We start from the raw sequence: 15125 nt of genomic DNA, 5'->3' as shown, positions 1-15125 counted from the left end.
TGTACAATAGCCGAGATACGGAAGCAGCCCAAGTGTCCATCGACTGATGAATGGATAAAGATGTACATATATAGACAATGGAAATTATTCAGCCATAAAAAAGAATGAAGTCTTGCCATCTGCAGTGACATGAATGGAGTCAGAAAGTATGATGCTAAGTCAGTCAGTCAGAGAAAAACAAATACCGTATGATTTTACTCATAAAACAAATGAGCAAAGGGAAAAAGGAGAGAGGGACAAACTAAGAAACAGACTCTTAATTATAGAGAACAAACTGAGGGTTACCAGAGGGAGGGAGGTGGGGTTGAGTGAAATAGGAGATGGGGGTTAAGGAGGGCACTTGTGAGGAGCACTGGATGATGCATGGAATTGCTAAATCACTAACACTGTACACTTGAAACTAACATAATACTGTATATTAATGAACTAGAATTAAAATAAAAGCTTATAAGAAAAATAAGTCATAGGGATGAGAAGTGTAGCACAGGAAATAGTCCATAACACTGTAATAACTTTGTATAGTGACAAACGATAACTACACTTTTCGTGGTGAGCATGATATAATATATGTAATCGCTGAATTACTATGTTGTACACCTGAAACTAATAAAATACTGAATGTCAATGGTACTTCAATTAAAAAAAAAAGGAATATATAAGTCAAACATATTTCAATATATGGTCCTTTTTCCATGAAGTAAATTATCTTTTTTTTTTTAAAGATTTTATTTATTTATTTGACAGACAGAGATCACAAGTAGGCAGAAAAGCAGGCAGAGAGAGAGGGGGAAGCAGGCTCCACACTGAGCAGAGAGCCCGATGCAGGGCTCGATCCCAGGACCCTGGGATCATGACCCAAGCCGAAGGCAGAGGCTTAACCCACTGAGCCACCCAGGCGCCCCCATGACATAAATTATCTTAAGTATAATGTGTAATAGTTTAAATAATGGCAGTATAATCAGAACCCTAATGAATTCACTTAATAAACATCTGAGTGATCAGTCTGTACCAGGATCTATTCCATGTTGGAGAAACAGCAATGAACAAACAGAACAAAAATATCTGCCCTCAGGGGAGCTTTATATTCAGGGCTGAAGAGCAGGGACAGAGGCAAAATAAATACAGAAATAAAAGTTCTATGGACAAAAATAACACAGTAAAGGTGATGGAAAGAGAAGGGGTAAAACTTCACAGCGGCTAGCCAGGGCGGGCCTCCCTGAGAAGGTGAGTGTATTCCACCTTGGGGAGGAATGGAGGCAACTTCGCAAAGGAAATCAATGAAAATGGGGCAAGAGCTGGAGGGAGGAGTGGAGCCAAACTGTTTCTGTGTTTGTCTGTTTTAGGTAACGATGTTTGCATGCTAATGTGAGCGATTCCGCAAAAAAACAAAAAATTGCCGATGCTCGAGGGAAGGATGACAAATGCTTGGATCCTGTAGCTGAGCAAGCAGAAGGAAATACAACCCAGGTGAAGGGCAGGGGAGAGCAGGCCTTGGAGAAAAGAAGGCAAGCTCTCCCCAGCCTCAGGAGAAAGGCCAGAGCGCAGAGGGTGATGAGGCCAGGGGGTATATGTGGTAGAAGTTCTTCTACAGAAACTTCAAATTTCTCATAGAGACTGCAAGGTCCTCCGCTGAGAAGCGACAGGAGAGGAAGCGATGAGGTTCCAGGAGAGGGAAGGTGGGCAATGGTCATCAGAGAGAAGTGAAGCCGTGGAAGGCCCAGGGAGCATTAAGGGTTGTGACTTACCCTACGGCAAAGCTAAGAATAATGACACTCATTAGTTTAAAAACCTTATAAATATTTCTACTGGTAAAATAAAAAGCTATTACCAATTATGTAAGATCTTTTCTACCACTTTTTAGTTAAACTTGTGCCTCAAACTTCAAAGAGGTCAACCGGAGTTCATTATGCAAGTATTAGCCTTTGGATCCTAACACATTTGTATGCATATCATTTGTGTTCTCTTTTGCACTCTCTTCATTATGCACATGTATAAACCCCTACATATATATATATATATATATATACACATACACACACACATATATATATACACACACATATACATACATAACCCCTAACACCTACTGTGAGAAAGCGTAGCCTGCAACTCATTTAGAAATGATGAAAGTATCGATCAAGAGTAATCAGTAACTAAGATACAGTACAAACATCAGAAAGTCTAAAACAGTAAAGTCCAAAACCAGGGGAAGGAAGACTGGAAGTAGGAGTCCAATAACTCAATGCACCACAGCAAAGACTGTGTATTAATTGGTAACTTACTGCGGATCGATCCAGGAAGAACTGATGAAACTCAAGGAAGACACGACGAGTCTCCTTGGAATTGGTCTGCTTATATAGGTCTGAATAGAGATAACAGAGCTGTAGTATAGGAAGAAATGGAAAAGAGAGAAAAAGGGAGAAATCATGAAAAATGTCACCTGCTAGATCTTCAAGTAGGAAAGTTTCCAACAAGTAGGCCACTATAAGGAATGTCATCATTACCATGCTTTTTAAAAATATAGTTAAGTTTTTAAAAAAATAAATTAATTGCATTTCATCTATCTTACGTATCTATCCTGATATGTTTAGAAACTCATCTTGCAAAAGTGAGAGGTTTTATGGTGTGAGAATCAGTTTAAGAACTCTGAACCGGCTAAACAATGGAAAACGTTACCAGTGTAGCGGGGTCAAACTGTGAGACCACGTGGTGTAAGAAAACAGCCAGGTGAGCAGGGCGAGATTTCAGCAGTTCGATGCTCTGGAAACAGCTGCACTGCCCATTGATCTAGAAGAGGAAGTACGGATACATCAAGAACTCTACCACACAGGTGCAAAATGTAAGGTTAAGCTCAGTTAAACACAACTACCCAAACTGACCTACCCTAAAAAACTCAAGATTTTAAAAATTCCACAGGAACGTATTAGCACACAGCCTTATGGAATCTCTTCCCCTGAAAATTAATAACCTCTTAGAAATAGGTTGGAAGAGAGACTATCTTAGGAGAACGCAAGTTTAGAAGACAATGATGGAGAAGCTCAGGTGTCTGTATATCAGCATGCAAACACCAGCATCAACGACACTTCTAAAAATGAAACGGGAGGCTTTCTGCCTATTAATGAAATAAACATCTTCCTTTTCTTTTGAGCTAATGCAGAAATGGTATGACAATGGAGATGTATAATTTAAGGAAAGACGACTCTGAGAAGCACTGTATGCTCCCTAATGACAGCAAGTACAGAAAACTACTAGTTAAACCTAAAGTAAACTTGAATGACAATTTCCACTTAAGTTCTCACATCTCTAAATAAATTAGAGAAGAAAGTTAATCTAAACAAATGATACCAATTCTTCACAATCTTTTTCAGGAAATACAAGAAGAGGGAACACTTCTCAGGTCATTTTAAGAGGCTGGCATTAGGGGCACCTGGGTGGTTCAGCTGGTTAAGTGTCTGAATCTCAATTTCAGCTCAAGTCAGGATCTCAGGGTGGTGGGACTGAACCCAGCACCAGGCCCTGTGCTGGGGTCGGGGGGGTAGGGGGTGGGGTTCTTCTTGGGATGCTCTCTCTCCCCCTTCCTGTGTCCCGCTCACCAACTCTCGCTCTTTTTCTAAATAAATGAAATCCCCCCAAAAAAGAAGGGGGCGTCAGCATTACCCAAATATCAAAACCAAAAACAGTGTAAAAAAAGAAAACGACAAACCAATATCCCCCATTAAAACCAATATAAAAATCATCAGCAAAATAATAGCAAGTTGAATCCGACAACACATACAAAGGAAGATACATTATGACCAACTGTGGTTTATCTCAGGGATGCAAAGCTGGTTACACATGCTAATATCAATCAACGTAATTTACCATGTTAAGAAACTAAATTTAAAAAAAAAGAGCCACATGATAATCTCAATCATTCAACAAAGTTCAACATCCATTCATGATGGAAACTCTCAACCAGAAATAGAAAAGTAAACTTCTATAACCTAATAAAAAGTACCTACAAAATACCTATCACTAACATCTCACTTAATGATGAAAAATGAAGTATCTTTCTCTCCAAGGTCAGAAATTGGACAAGAATGTCCTGCCTTACCACTCCAATTCAATCTCACAGTGGAAGTCCTAACCAGTGCAATAAAGGTAAGCACAAGAAATAAAAGATAAACAAACTGGAAACAAACAAAGTAAACAAGGAAATAAATCTATGTAGAAAATCCCAAAAAGTTATTTTAAAAAGCCCCCAGAAATAGTAAGTTATTTATTAGCAAGACTAGGGGTTACAAGGACAAGAATCAAGCCAGTCATACTGCTGTGCACCATCAATAAACAAATGGAATTTTAAACCAAAAGAATATACATTTACAATTATATTCCCTCTCCCAAAATGCAGTACGTAAGTGTAAGTCAATCACTCCTTATCACCTTTAAAAGTGAAGTCATTTCTACTGGTCAAAGTTAAAATAAACAATCCAAGCAATAAAACAATCTTTGTTCTAAGACATGACCTTAAATCTTTAAAAACAGAATTTCATTCTCCAAAAAGCATTCATTTTCACAACAAATCAAACATGTTGAAGAATTAACAATCTGTGTTTTAGAAAAAAGTGTCATCACCTGTTCATGTTCAGTGCCGAAATCATCATCCTCTGCTCCAATAATATGAGGCGCTACACGGGGAGAGGGACTCCCGATGAGTGACTGAGTATCCTGGTAATATTTAGAGAAAAAGAAAAGAAAAATTATCTGTTGGTCAAATCAGAGAAAGAATGAAGCCAAATCATCAAAAGGAAATGGTTCACTAAAATGGATTCCTTTTTATTTATTTTTCTTTAAGTGCTTTATTTTCAAAGAAGTGGTTCTCAGATTTTCAAGGCAATGAATCACTTTAGCAAAGAAAACCACAACAGTATTGACTGTTCCTTGGAGAGGGGAAAAAAACCAACATTTCCTCTGGAAATAATTAACACCTTTTGCTCACCACACTCCTGGATATCTCATTCTAATCACTGTGTGTGTACTCCAGTCATTTCATATAAACCTTGTCACAGGCAGAAAGTTGGTTTACATAAATAATTACAATTCTAAAGAGACAGAGCAAGAAAAGTGAATGAAGACCACAGGACAAACGAAAAACGAGAGTAAAAATAGTAAGACGAAGTGAGGAGAGAGGTTAATACAAAGACTTCTATTAACATCGCATAACTGAAAGCTGTCCCTGAACCTGTTTTTTCCTCTTCAACTCATTTTCGTAAGTGCATAATGCAGGGTTTCTCAACTCTGGCACTGCTGACATTTTGGGCCGGATCATTCTCTGTTGTGGGGGCTGTCCTGTGCATTGTACAATGTTGAGCAGCATCTTGGGTCTCTACCCACCCACTCCGTGCCAGTGGCAGCCTCCCAGTCATGACAATAAAAAATGTTTCCATACACTGCCAAATGCTCCCTGAGGGACAAAATCACTCCTGGTTGAAAATCGCTGGTGTAATGCAACACAATTTCCAAGTAATCACACAAAATTAAAATCATTTTGTAGAGAAACAAAGAACCAAAATTGCAAACATAAATTGTAGGCTGGCAGATCTCCCTTCCATGCAGCAGCTCATCCACTTGTCAGCGCATTTACGAAGTTGGAGTTAGCCTGAAAATGCCAGTGTGAGGGCATTAATGCGTATAACGGGAAAAAATAGGGGATGGCTAAAGATCACAAATACTAAAATCAAAGGCCATGCAGTAAGAAGAGAAATACAAATTTGGGAAGATCTAGGGAAAGAGTGAGCTCAGCTCAAAGCTGACAACGGCTGATGCAAGATGTCGGGCTGAGCAAGGAGAGCGGGGCTCTCCTGATTCGGGGGTCATCTGGAGAGTGCTTTTAGCTGAAGATATGCACACTGATCCAGTTATAAACAAAATACTCCGTAGCTGTGGTCTCCCCTCCTGAAGTGTGGTGCAGTCTCTGTATCTGCATCTTCTAAACTTGCTTCTGCTTTTTTTACTACTTGTTTTTAAACCTCAGGCTTTAGTCTTTTTTTTTTTTTTTTTAAAGAAAATGGTAAAACAAGATAAATGTGTTTAGAGTGGTTTCAGACAGACAACTTTTGATTTATAGCTGTTCTGATGTCTCTGATTTTTTAATAGTCCTTATGTAGCAAATAACGAATGGGTCACGATATGCTGTTAAATCTCTTACTATAAAACTTGATACAAATCTAAGTAAAAAACAAAATCAGAATGCTAAAAAGTATTTACTTAAGAATATGCAAAATCCAACAATTCCAGTTCTGAATAAATACCCAAAAGAACTAAAAGAACCTAAATAGATACTTGTATGCCATGGTCATAGCGGCACTATTCACAAGAGCCAAAAGGTGGAGACAACCCAAGTGTCCACCGACAGATGAGTGGATAAGCAAAACATGGTCTATACATACAGTGGATAATTATCAGCCTTAAAAAAGAAGGAAATTCTGGTACAAGTTATGACATGGGTAAACCTTGAGGACATGATGCTAAATGAAATAAGCCAGTCACAAAAGGATAAACATATATGATGCTTCTCATATGTGGTCCTCAAAAGTAGTCAAATTTACAATAAATGGTGGTGGCCCAGTCCTGAAGATAGTGGGGAGGCAGTGCTGAATGGCTACTGAGTTTGAGTTGGAGTAGAGAAGAAAGCTCTGGAGAAAGATATGGCAATGCTGCGCAACAGTGACAATATAACTTAATGACAAAACCTGTATACTCAAAAATTACAAAAAGGTAAATTTTATGTGTATTTTACTATAATAAATAAAATAACATTAAAGCCAATCAAATACCATGGAGTAGCTCCTCTCCATTTACCAACTCTTTATTAATAAGTTTAAGCTTTTTCTCTCCCAACCCACAAATATCAGGTGTGTCTGTCACTGAAGTAGAAGGACAGCGTAAGAAAGCACCACCATTTCACGGATTTCATACTCACAGGGTCCTGAATCGCTTCACTCTTTTCTGGGTTTTCCTCTAGACAAATCCTCTCCTTCAGGGAACTCTTGGGACTCTTAAAAAAAAAAAAAAGAAGACATTCAGTTCATTTCAACAGGCTCACCAAAAAGGGACAAGGAAAAATAGGGTGAAAAAAATAGGGTTCCAAATTTCACATTTGTATTTGAAACCACTAAATATCTTTCTAAATACCTGGCTCTACTATCTGTTCTCCTGACTTTGGCAAGACACATACTCTCTCAGTTGTTTTAATCTCATGTTGATAATAGCATCACACTAAGAGAATAGTTGCACTTGGTCTCCAGGCCTGTGGGCTAATTTCTACCAAGTAATCCTAACTAGATTTATTATGTACCTCAAACTCATTATGTCAAAGTCAAACTCTGTCTTTATCCAGCTCTTTCAACCCCCTCTGCTCCCAACTCTTCTTCCTTTTTTTTTTTTTTGAAGATTTTATTTATTGACAGAATGAGAGAGATCACAAGTAGGCAGAGAGGCAGGCAGAGAAGAGGGGGAAGTGGGCTCCCCGCTGAGCAAAGAACCCAATGTGGGGCTCGATCCCAGGACCCTGAGATCATGACCTGAGCCAAAGGCAGAAGCTTAACCCACTGAGCCACCCAGGCGCTCCAACCAACTCTTCTTTCTATGCAACTTAAAAGCATTCTTGCCTATTTATATGAATAAAATTAAGCCTCTGCCTATGTCTCTGTGAGTATCATGTGAAAGTGATTTGTGGATTCCTATAAAATTTGTATGGTATGTTTGGGATGTCCTAATATGAACCAGCAACAATATCATGTGCAGAACTTCAATTCTGGACGATAAAGAACACCGCAAAGCAAAGGAGCCATTCTTCAGAGAGCAGCTGAAAATGAGGTACAGGGGATTTCTGCGTGAATGTCAGTAGGGAAGGTGCATGCTCTTTATACATATACCAAGACAGCACAAGGTAAAGACAATAGTAGCTTCAAATATAAGCCCCACCTTGGAGAAATGGAGGACTTTGTGTCTTGGACAAGAGATACAAAAGACAGAGCTAGAATAATCTTGTCACACTGAAAAGTGAGAAAGCTACCAAAGTTACCGGGATGTCACGTTAAAAGAATACTGAAGAGAACCCGAAAGGGCTCCCACTGCCCAAAGAGGGATAGTTTCAGCAACAACAAAAAGTAATGACTGCAATGGACTACAACAGAATAAGCAAATATGTTAAAGTCTACGAATTCAAATATTACACATACGCACGTGTATACACACAATCCCCCTCGCATTAGTGACTGTAGATTGTGTTAAGGTACTGACTCCTCTGGAAACAGATACATAAAGGGATAAGAATCTAGTATCTATCCTGCATTTCCTGTATAAGCTATATTTTAGGGTAACCTAAAAGCTAGTAAGAGAAAATTCTTTGTAAAATAATTCCACTAGTAAATACATAAGGAACAACAAAATTGTAATATCATCCTTTTGAAACCACTAATTAAATAATGGATGCAGGCATTTTGATCATCAATGACTGGTAAGAACATTACATAAAAGCTTAATGGAAAAGTTGATTATGTAGGAACCATGCTGACATCATCTGAACACCTTAAACAAACCTACAGTCACAGAAAGACAACCAGACATTGACCTCCTGATGTGATGTAACAGGATGTACACAGTCCCACCCATGAATTGTTCTTGCCAAACAACAGCTCTTAATCTGATTGAGACTCCAGCTCTCACTAATAGCTTTCAGGAAATATACAGAGATGAACACATTAAACAACACCATGAAAATACAATTAAAATGTGTTTGTTTTACTGGGCATATTACCCAGTTTCTGTCACAAAAAAATAGCATGGAAAAAAAAAAAAGAGGAGGTAACAAATTAAAAGACTATGAACCAAAGGCTGAAGACCTTGACTAGATCCAGACTCAGATAAACCAACTGCAGAAAGATCATTATGAGACAATTAGGGTAATCAAATTGCATGTTAAGAAATTTGATTTTATGATAATGTTATTATGGCTGTATTTTTTAAAAAGTCTTCTTTTCTCTTAAAAACACAGATTAATGAAATAATACCTCGGATTTACTTGAAAATACTCTGGTATCTGTAGGGTGTGAAGAACGGGGGACTAAGACATAACAAGTTGGAGAGCTTGTCCATGACTTCAAAGGTTGGGTGATCAGGTACATAGCAGGGACTGTTATGCTCGTCTCTATTTTTGAATAGGCTTAAAATTTTTCCACAGTAAGTTTTTAAAAACATTAGCCATGAATTCACAAAAATCACAGAGACAGATGGCTCTAGATTGTAGGTGATGATCTGTGGTGAACCTGCTTCTGTTCTGAGAACTGGGTGTGGGGGTGTTCTTCAAAGCCTTCTCTGAGGGGAGCATAGCAGGGAGCTTTACAATAATAATGGTATCACAAACACTACAATAAGACTGTTTTTTAAAAGTGAGCAGAAGAAACGCATGGAAGAAATGTGGAGATCCACAAGCTAAAAGCAGCACATCTTTAGCTTCAAACAGACGCCTGTAGGAATTAAACTCGTTTGTCCTGCAGTCGGTGACTATCCTCGTCCCCACTCTTATCTTCTCTCACCTGGATTTCCACAACATTCGTTTACTATTCACCTGGCTTCATTCTCCACATCTATAAAATGGTGATACTTCTTCTTTAATATTATTGGGAGAATTTAAAAGGGTACCTGTAGAGCATGAGGCACACAAAGGAGGTGGTCAATAACGGTAACTATGAGCCATTCCCTGCACGTTTGTTAAGGGCCCATCAAGCCTAGCAGTCTTCTGTCCTTCCAGATCTCCCTGTCTCTTTATTCTAATTCATTTCCACACTGACGTGTTTCTGAGTGTGCTTCTCCTCTGCATGCGAGATAAAGCCCAAACTCTCATTCATTCTGCTGTTCATTCAAATACTTATTAAACACCAATTATATCTCAAACAGTCTCAAGTCATTGGAATGTCTATTTCTACACTTGCCAATTCACTCTGTTTCCTGAAGTTCTATTTCTAAGCCACTAACCCTAACCCTAACAGTCCTTTAAATATAAGATAAGATTCTAATTTTTCTTCTGTACCATTTATTGTGAATTCCTAATTGTGGGATCTGCCAGGCTTTGGAGACATAAAGTCAAATAAAACTGTCCCTGTCCTCTTAAGAAACTATCTAATGGTAGAGACAAAAACAGAGAAAAGGAGCACTAAATCTAAAAGGAGAATGCAGAAAGGATCCCTAAAAACAGTGCTGTTAGAACAATGTGAAGTCTTTTACAACCTGAACTCAAGCCTTTGTTTCTAAGATAAACTCTAGCCATTCCATCCATAACCCTAATATACCATAATATTTTCACTGCTCTCCCAAAATGTTATGCATTTCTACTCCTCAATACCTTTGTTATATTTAGAGTACTGATAGTTTAGAGCTAGATGTAGACAGATCACGTATTATCTGGGTAAGTTAGCAAATTAGTTAACTCCCTTTGGCCATAGTTTTTTCCTCTGTAAAATTATGTTAACAAAAGTACTACTTCATATGGCTGTTATGAGAATTAACTAAAATAAGGAATGCAAAACACTCATTACAGTAGGTGGTATGTATGCCCAATAAATGTTTTTTTCATGAGTCAAAATTGAAATTTCTCATTAAAACCTTCAGCCCATCCAATCATAAGACTGCTAGCATTATCTTCTTCCCCCCTACCAAAATCCTCAAATTTTCCTTGAATGAAGTTCTGAGTCATTGGGCCTAAGCCTCAAAAAGTGGCCTGAATGATGGCTTGACCAGTAGCTTTCAAATTCTTTTTTTACCACGACCTTCAATAAGAAATTTTATACTGTCAACCAGCATGCGAACATACAAAGGTGCATGTATGTGTGTATCTAACAAAAGTCACAAGAAGTAGCACTTACCTTATCTACATTTTGCAAAGCACTATTTCCTATTCTTTTCTTTTTTTAATGCTAGTCCCAACCCATTACATTGATTCCATGATCCACAGTTGCAAAACCCTGGTTTAGACTATCTTCTTCATCACTTTTAAAGAGGGTGATCTATTTTAAGTCATTATTCCTACTAGTGCATACTATTTACAAAGGATTGTTGAGTAAGCAACAGTGAACTTAGCTGGTTAACTATTCATACAACTACGGTGGTACATCATAATCAACTTGAAATGTTTTCTTATGATCTTCTTAACAGATATCCATCTTCATCTGGCAATTTGAGGGTTAATCAAGAAAGTGTTACTAAACAAGGGCTATTAACTCAAGTCTATCTAACAGGACTAAGGTTTTTCCTCTTTGTAATGGCAAAGTGCCTCATGATTCAAGACTGAGTCACTCTGACCACAAATGGAATATTAACATGCTCTTAAAGATATCAACAGTTGGCCTCTTGGTTCAGTAAAAAAAAAAACCACTAGCATTATTAACTTCTCAACCCACAAACAAGAGGCCTGCTGGGAAATTCCACCTCTTCAAAAGAAACATTAGACAATGTGTATCTAAGGGAAAAAGTGAACTCTGGAATTGAAAACTCATAGACAACAGTGTCCAGAACTCTGCTCATCAAATTGCTGTGTGAAAGGTGGTGGTGATAAAAAGTAAGTAGTAAGGGGCGCCCGGGGGCTCAGTGGGTTAAAGCCTCTGCCTTTGGCTCAGGTCATGATCTCAGGGTCCTGGGATGGAGCCCTCCATCAGGCTCTCTGCTCAGCGGGGAGCCGGCTTCCTCCCTCCCTCTGCCTGCCTCTCTGCCTACTTGTGATCTCTGTCAAATAAACAAATAAAATCTTAAAAAAAAAAAAAAGTAAGTAGTAAGAGAACACCTCTAATTCACGTAACTTAAAATCCAATATGGAAAGGAGCTGTGAAGAAGAAAACAAGATCAAGATGTAGAACGCTTACGTCTGTGCTGTCACTACTGGGCCGAGAAGCGTCTCCACTGCTATAGTCAATTCTGCTTAGTCCATCACCAGGATCAGCTTCCGCCTCACTGACTGGCAGTGGGTCACCTAAAGGCCTGGAGGATGTAACTACAGCTCCATCCTAAAACGGATCAGACACACGCACACACACCAACACAATAAAAAAATTCATTACTGATTGCATAAAGAAACAGACTCACACTGTCATCTAAATGGAGACTGGTAAATCTGGCCAGTTTGATACGATAAGAATGCTTAAACCTCTAGAGATTTAAAGCATAAATAACTACTAATTCTGTGGTTCTAAAATGGCATGATCTTAAAGACAGGGAAAGTGCTATTTAAGCAAGGAGAAAAAGAGTTCAAACTTTTGAATAGAGCAAAATATAAAATAGTTGGTTAAATTATATAATTTATATATCCTGCCCATTATAGTAAAGATTATTACACTAGAACTTCTGTTAACTGCTTCCCAACACTTTAGAATTTCAATAAACTGCCAATTCTGGGACACAGTGCTATAACATAATACAGGCTTTTAAACCAGGAACCACATTTTTATTGTTTGAAGAGAAGAAGAATGTCGTTTTCGCTCAGTAATTATAACAACATAAAACTGTCAACATTACTGAGGCATAATACTCAAAATTTCATATACCTAATGAGATTGAAAGTAATGAAAAAACTAAATACTGTGTAACTGAAAGGACACTGAACCAGGAAGTCAGAAGAGACGGTAGAGCTGTGTGACCTCGTCTAAGTCATTTAACCTGTTTGGACCCCAATTTTCTCAACCACGTGATTTTTTTTACTTTAAAACAAGCCGATGAGGCTACATGATCTCAAAGAATCCTTTGAGTTCTACAAAACTGTGGCTTTCACTCACAGACTCAGGGAGCACAATAAATCAACACCTTTTACCCATTTCAGATGGTATAGGGTTATGTCTATTTTGCTTTAAGATGAGATATAAGGAGCTTTTCAGATCCCTAACCTGAATATTACAGAATAGAAATCTGGTTGGGCTACTGTTTCTAATGAGACATCATCTCCATAACTTATACTGATCTAACAAATTCTATTTAATTCTAGTTCAAAATTTCAGTGAAAAATACAGTCGTTAAGAATGAGAAAGTGCTCATGAACTCATCAGACCAGGTCTAAACTCCAGTTCCATTGCTTTTAAGTTACATGACTTCAGAGAAATTATTTAATATCTCTGAGTTTCTCTAACTGCATATGTAAAATGGGGGCAAACAACAGTAGTGTCTAATCTTGGGGAGTTGCTATGAAGATAAGTGAGAAAATACTTGTCTCTGTATTTAGCATAATGCTGGCCATTTTACAAAATCTTACGTTCCTACTTAAAAACATAACTGCCATTCTCTTTGAAAATGGGAGAATGAGCCTTGAAATGTAAACATATGTATCTAAATACATTTTAGTAAGTTTGTCACATCAAAGCAAAAGCACTAAATTCCTTTTAAAATGATTGTGGAACAAAGAAATACGATTATCATGAGCAAACGAAGAATCAGAAGCCCACATTTCTTTAGCTCATCATTGTTTCTGTAACATGCTACATAAGACATCTTCTTGGCCTATGCTAGAAAAAAATAACTTTTAAAAAAGGCAACTGCAACATTCTTTAACACATTCCCAGAAGAAAAATCTCCTGCAAAAAGTTGGGTAGCACTTTTAACAATGATGCTACCTGAGCAGAGCCTGTGGCTTTGGATAACTGCTCTTGCAGCTGAGGAATGTGTTTCTTGGCCTCTTGGATCTCTTTTAGCAATCTTTGGGCAGGTGTTCGGTTGTAATCTTCCTGCAATAACTGAAAAGTTATAGAAATATTTTGAGAATTAATTACTTATGTCAAGAAAATATAGAAAAATTCCATTCTTAATAAAAGAGCGGATGGCATCGATTACAACACTGCTTGGCTGTGGTCGCGACAAATACCAACTCCACTAGGCCCACTCACATATTCACTGGCCTGTAAACAGCCCCATTTCTAATTCAGTACCTGCAGCCGTTCCTGTTCTTTCTGTAACATTTTTCTCAGAATTTCTACTTTCTGGTTATGAACCACATTGTTTTCCTCCTAGAAAAGAGATAAAAAAAAAAACAAACCAACAACAACAACCAACCAACCAATACAGGGCAAGCGAAGCTAAAATAAATAGCGGTCACAAAGACAGGCTGGGAGACACAGCGCTCAAAGTTGGAAGGTTACAGGGGGATTTCAGCCCTTCTGTTTCACTTTTATTAAACGAGGCTCAAGAAAACATTAAATAATGATATTAGCTGGAGAAATGAAGTCACCTTAGTACAAGAATAATATCTTACACTGTCCGTCCCTTGGATCTGTACTGTCGGTCCCCATGCATGACTCAAATTCCCAGCACTTCCTGCCTGAAATAGTAAGACAGCTCCCTAACTCCTCTCTACCATCTCTTCTTAGAAGCTTCACAAACCTGTAATACTTGATCTAATTAGCTTGCTCAACTCCCGCTACAGTCACATCACTCTCTGCCCCCCACTCCACCTCCCCACAAATTTTAGTGGATTCTTACTGTCTCTTCAGTTACATATAAATTAGCTTTGTAGTTGGGATTTTTTCAAAATAAATAGTTTTACTTTTTTCAAGCCTCCCCTCCCACTACTTAATTCCTTAACAGGCAGCAGCCAAACAAGAGTCCTGGAACTTCCCCCAGACACTTGGTGCTTTCTTGGCTCTTTCTCTTTTATTCTACTTCTTTTACCTGGGCTTCTTTCCTCCCCATTGCCACTGCTTAAATGCTACCGCTTAAAAGGCTCAATTCAGTGCTCGCTTCGGCAGCACATATACTAAAAGGCTCAATTCAAATCATAGCTTTCCACGAAGTCCTTCCTTGTTACAACCGGATGTGCTTCCTCCCTTCTCTGAATTGTCACAGAGCTTAATAGTTCTCCCCTCATAAAGTCTACATTCTGCCTTGATATTGTAATTACTCGTATTCTCTTGATTCTATCTCAAACAACAAGGGTTTAAATATCTACTACAGGCCAACTGGGGACACAACAATAAACAAATAAACAAACCTCCGTCCCCTTAAAATATATATTCTAAGATAACCAAGGACCTCAAATATAGGGTATCTTAATTTTATTTTTGTGAATGGCACCCTGTTTTGTATATGACAGGTGTTAAATATTTCTCAATTCA

General features: G+C 38.2%; 1 protein-coding gene across 5 annotated transcripts in view; it reads right to left on the bottom strand.

The window, feature by feature from the left end:
- The window catches only part of ARHGEF12 (Rho guanine nucleotide exchange factor 12), a 143092-nt gene that overhangs the window by 37342 nt on the left and 90625 nt on the right, over window positions 1–15125 (bottom strand). For 4 of the 5 annotated variants that reach the window (XM_044258056.1, XM_044258057.1, XM_044258059.1 and 1 more), the window contains 7 exons: window positions 13944–14021; window positions 13632–13751; window positions 11898–12038; window positions 6962–7036; window positions 4615–4707; window positions 2677–2787; window positions 2283–2381 (listed from right to left, as the gene is read on the bottom strand). In XM_044258056.1, the coding sequence (XP_044113991.1) occupies window positions 2283–2381; window positions 2677–2787; window positions 4615–4707; window positions 6962–7036; window positions 11898–12038; window positions 13632–13751; window positions 13944–14021 (717 nt within the window). The remainder of the gene's footprint in view (window positions 1–2282; window positions 2382–2676; window positions 2788–4614; window positions 4708–6961; window positions 7037–11897; window positions 12039–13631; window positions 13752–13943; window positions 14022–15125) is intronic. The other variant, XM_044258060.1, reaches the window with a different exon arrangement.

The sequence above is a fragment of the Neovison vison genome, chromosome 7 (genome assembly GCF_020171115.1).
Source record: "Neovison vison isolate M4711 chromosome 7, ASM_NN_V1, whole genome shotgun sequence".
NCBI classification, from domain to species: Eukaryota; Metazoa; Chordata; class Mammalia; order Carnivora; family Mustelidae; genus Neogale; species Neogale vison.
Note: the sequence above shows the minus strand (reverse complement) of the source record. Positions and strands in the feature narration are given on the sequence as shown.